The sequence below is a fragment of the Sceloporus undulatus genome, chromosome 4 (assembly GCF_019175285.1).
Source record: "Sceloporus undulatus isolate JIND9_A2432 ecotype Alabama chromosome 4, SceUnd_v1.1, whole genome shotgun sequence".
Taxonomy (NCBI): domain Eukaryota; kingdom Metazoa; phylum Chordata; class Lepidosauria; order Squamata; family Phrynosomatidae; genus Sceloporus; species Sceloporus undulatus.
This window is the reverse complement of record NC_056525.1, coordinates 31,026,588-31,028,386: the sequence shown is the minus strand read 5'-3', so window position 1 is coordinate 31,028,386 and position 1,799 is coordinate 31,026,588. Positions and strand designations below refer to the sequence as shown.

The 1,799-nt window shown below is 44.6% G+C and overlaps 1 protein-coding gene and 1 long non-coding RNA gene across 2 annotated transcripts in view; one reads left to right on the top strand and one right to left on the bottom strand.

Moving 5' to 3' along the window:
* Window positions 1-1,799, top strand: part of LOC121927694 — a 75,613-nt gene that overhangs the window by 42,202 nt on the left and 31,612 nt on the right. The window lies entirely within an intron of this gene.
* The window catches only part of R3HDML (R3H domain containing like), a 27,964-nt gene that overhangs the window by 467 nt on the left and 25,698 nt on the right, over window positions 1-1,799 (bottom strand). Inside the window, exon 4 of the mRNA XM_042461529.1 lies at window positions 711-826. Within this exon, the coding sequence (XP_042317463.1) occupies window positions 711-826 (116 nt within the window). The remainder of the gene's footprint in view (window positions 1-710; window positions 827-1,799) is intronic.

Genomic DNA, 1,799 nt, shown 5'->3' with positions numbered 1-1,799 from the left:
ATGGATGGATGGATGGATGGATGGATGGATGGATGGATGGATGGATGGATGAATGGATGATAGATTAATGAATAGGAACAGTCCACTAGAGGTTGGGGAATATGTTTGTGGACTACGGTTTCCAGAATCCCCCAGACAGCATGGCCAGTGGTCAGGCTGGCTAGATGGATTCTGGGACATGTTCTTTCTTTCTTTCTTTCTTTCTTTCTTTCTTTCAAAAAATTTTTCTAATCGAATAGCCTATCTAGTCCAGCATCTTGTTTTCCACATGTCTTTAGGAAGACCATGAATGCGATAGCCTCTCCTGTTGCAGCTGTCCAACAAGTGCTCCTTAGAGGCAAACTGCATCTGAATTTGAAACCTACAATTTAGCATTTGAAGTGACTTTTAGTCACTGCTTACAGGTGGGTGGATACATCTTTTCTCATCTATGCCAATTTTGTAGCCCTCAATCTACTCACCCATTTTCTTATTGCTTTGCAAACACTTGTCTTTTAACAAAACAGACACAAAAATGTTTAGTTTTGTAAACTTCCCCTCAAATATATGCATTTGATTGATTGATTGATTGATTGACTGATTGCCCTTACATTCCACCTTTCTCCCAGAATGGGATCCAAGGCATATTGTACACAATATCCCCTAACATATGCTCCCCCGATATACACTGTTTCATATGCAAGTGCCTCAAATGTGTGCTTTTTCCTTACTTGACAGCATAGTTGCACACTAAGTAGACAGCTCTTCGCCATGTGCTGCCCCACACATTCATGTTGTTGCAGGTGTGGATGGCACAACCAATTCTGTTGCTAGAAGCCCACACCATCTGTTTGGGAGACAACAGAGTTATTATTGTAACAGCAAGTTCAGAAACAAGAAGACTCATTCTTACCAGGCAAAGGTTGCAGAATTTTGTCTAAGGGGGTGTTCCCACTTGGCAGATAAAACGGATTATATTGGCACGATTCTGATTCTGATTATGTTCCGGGAATAATTTGAATTTTTTTCCATCGTTTCCATTACCAAAAGGGGCAAATTACCTTGATTCATTTAGACCCTGTTTTCGTTCCCATTTATTTTAAATCGCTTTATTTTAAAGCAGATTAACTTTCTCCCCGTTCCCATTTGTGTCCACAAGCTGTCAATCAAGCGCGTAGGCTTCAGACATCACAGGTCTAGGGTTTTTTTTAATTTTTAGGGCAGCCAATGAAAATTGGCTGCATCCAAGGCTCTTCTGTTGTGTCTCCCCAGACTAGAAGGAGGCTTGGCAAATTGGATCAAGGAGGAGAAGGCAGCGGGCTTCATTATTGGGTAGAGAATCTTTGGGGAAGAGAGAAGATAAGGCTCAACCCCCCCTCTCAGATCCCTGGGTGTCCAGGCTCTCCTTTCCCCAATACCGCTTTGCCTCCCCCATTGCTCCCTGGGCTGTCTGGGGGGCGATCAGGCATGGATGTCTTGCAAAACCCATCCCATAGTTCCTCTGGAAGGAGCCTCCTTTCCCCAAAATCCCTTTGCCTCCCCCATTGCTCTCTGGGCTGTCTGAGGGGCGATCAAGCAGGCATGTACTGCAAAGCCCATCTGCTGCTCAGGCGTTCAGGCAGAGGTGAAAAAAGAAAAAAGAATAGTTAAAAATTGTGTTCAATGGCTCTCCTCACACATCGGTCTATGAATGAGGAGCAGAGGGGAGGTTGCAGTCCACCGGTGGAAAGTCTATGCGAATTGAAGAAAATGGCACTGGCAATGCAGAAAGACACCAAAGAGGGTGACACCCCCAGGCCAGCCCCTTGAGCGCTGCTCCT